We start from the raw sequence: 2,500 nt of genomic DNA, 5'->3' as shown, positions 1-2,500 counted from the left end.
CATTCATTATATTATAATAGTGATTTTATAATGATAGAACGCTGGTTCCATATGGGTGAAGTATTCCTTGAAGAGAGCAAATTAAAAAAAATTGCGACTAATCATGAGTTAACTATGGACAGTCATGCAATTAATCACGATTAAGTATCCATATCCTGTGCTCTTCACCTGATCATCAAACAGATCCTCCTGCTCAATACAATGAAAATAGACTTGTACTTGTGCTATAGTACAAACAAATATATATTCTAATAATATCTAATAACTAATTAGGAAAACAAAATAGATAAAGACTCAATGAATAAATAAATAAACACATTCATTAATAAAAAAATATATAAATACATTTAAATTAATTAATTTTTAATTATTTTTTTATAAAAACAAATAAATTATATATAAATGTATCTTTATAAATAAAAATAAAAGATACAAGTATATTTATAAAAAAAAATGTATTAAAATGTATGTTTTATTTTATATATAGAAAATAATAGAAATACAATGTAAATACTGCTCAATAGGAAAGTGAAATAGCCGGTATCATGTCCTGTGTGTTTTCACCTGATCATCAAAGAGATCCTCCTGCTCCTCCTTCCACAGCTCCAGCTCCAGAGCCGTGCGGTACTCTAGTGTTTCCCTGGGGGGAGGGGGGGCAGAGAGAGGGGCAGAGGGGGCCGGGGAGGGTACTGAGGGGTTTAGGGTGGGTGTTTGGGTGGGTGGTATCAGGTTTAGAGTGGGTGCTGTTAGTCTGGGAGCTTCCGGAGGCTCTGTGGGGACCGCTTCATCGTTCTGGGAATTGAAAAGGAGAAAAACAGTCAAGATCAAATATTAACATGAAACTCTATGCACTCAGTTTCCACTTCATTCTAAAACATCCTTACGAAAAAGGAGATCCAAAAATCTGCACTTTTAGTCCTGCTCAACTTTATTCCAAGAGTTTGGGCTTTCTTGAAGATGCCAAATTTATGTTATGTCATTGCTGAGTCAGGGACAGGCCTTAGCCAATCTGATTCATGCTTACACACACACACACACACACACACGCACGCACGCACACACACAGACACACACACACACACACACACACACACACACACACACACACACACACACACACACACACACACACACACACACACACACACACACACACACACACACACACACACACACACACACACACACACACACACACACACACACACACACACACACACACACACACACACACAGTTATCTGACCTGTGTAGAGTCAGACAGGATGACCTCTCTGTCTTTCACCAGCCCCAGATCTTCCAGTGTTGCTACGTAGCTCAACTCTGCCACTCTGTCACCCGGTCTGAGGGGCGGACATCATGGAAATGTTAGTTTAAAGGGACACTGTGTAACATTTTAAGTAATTTATTAGCTAAAATCAATATCCTCATTCATAACTATGTCCTCATTGGTGTAAAATCACCTCTGCCAATAATCTGAATTATCCTCCTGTGCGGAGAATTACAAATATTAATATTACATTTTGTATATTGAGCAGGCAAGTCTTATGGAGGAATCCATGTTTTTGGAATGTCATCAGGTGCATTGTTTAAAATTTAGAATTGTTCTTGTCCTTGAAGACCACTGTAGCTTCTGTTATTATTCGAAAGGGTTGGGGTTACCCAGGGAGCGTTGCATTCTAGAACTTTGTAGAACTGTCTTGATGATGTCATATTACACACTGCACCTTTAACAGTAGCACGTGACTTTTTAAGGATTTAATTATATTTATATTTGATTGCAACTTTTAATTTCATTTTTTCACTGTACTATGGACCATCCATTGTGCCCTGAATGAAGTCACTATTATTATTTCATTTCATTTTTCATTTAAAGGCACTACGAGTAAGATGGCACGTTGGCGTCCCCTTTGGACAAAAGCGGTAGTATTTTTACGACGCCCGCTGTCGCAAATGCTCGTGCCAGGCGCGTGAGCGTGGACTGAGAAGGGCGCAATATAGTGCATGTTCGTGTGTTGAAAGTGTGAGGACTCTTTTCGGCTCCGTGAGAGTGGTTTTGACACTGCATCAACTAATGCCGGTCAGTACACACACCTGCTTGCAATGAGTTGATTCAGCAGCGTCACCTAACTACTCTCTCTCTCACGGAGCTGTGTCCTCACAGAAAGCGAATGAATGAGAGACGGCAGTTAGTAGACTATGGATCACGATGAGGTAATGTGTTTGTGTTGTTAATGTAAATAATGACTATTTCAGATAATGGTTATCTGATGATGGTGAAGCAAAGCAAACTTTGTGTTAGTACCAACCGCTCATTCATTTAGCAGTCTAGTTTCGCTCTCGTGAAATTGTATACACGTTGCTTGGCAACGTCCTCCCGCCCGCCTATCACTCACTCTCCCTTTTCGCTTTTCTTCATTGCATTCTCTTTTTTTTCTTTGATGGTTCAGCCCCGTTATCAGTCATTTATGACGACAAATAACTGTCTCAAACAAGGCTCC

At 39.5% G+C, this 2,500-nt stretch overlaps 1 protein-coding gene across 1 annotated transcript in view; it reads right to left on the bottom strand.

The window, feature by feature from the left end:
• cep120 (centrosomal protein 120) overlaps nt 1-2,500 on the bottom strand; it is a 34,105-nt gene that overhangs the window by 17,819 nt on the left and 13,786 nt on the right. Inside the window, exons 12-13 of the mRNA XM_080043658.1 lie at nt 1,246-1,342; nt 565-792 (exon numbers count right to left, since the gene is read on the bottom strand). Coding sequence (XP_079899784.1) covers nt 565-792; nt 1,246-1,342 — 325 coding nt within the window. The remainder of the gene's footprint in view (nt 1-564; nt 793-1,245; nt 1,343-2,500) is intronic.

Source organism: Ammodytes marinus (genome assembly GCF_949987685.1).
Source record: "Ammodytes marinus genome assembly, chromosome: 2".
Classification (NCBI taxonomy): domain Eukaryota; kingdom Metazoa; phylum Chordata; class Actinopteri; order Uranoscopiformes; family Ammodytidae; genus Ammodytes; species Ammodytes marinus.
This window is presented reverse-complemented; position numbering and strand designations above follow the sequence as displayed.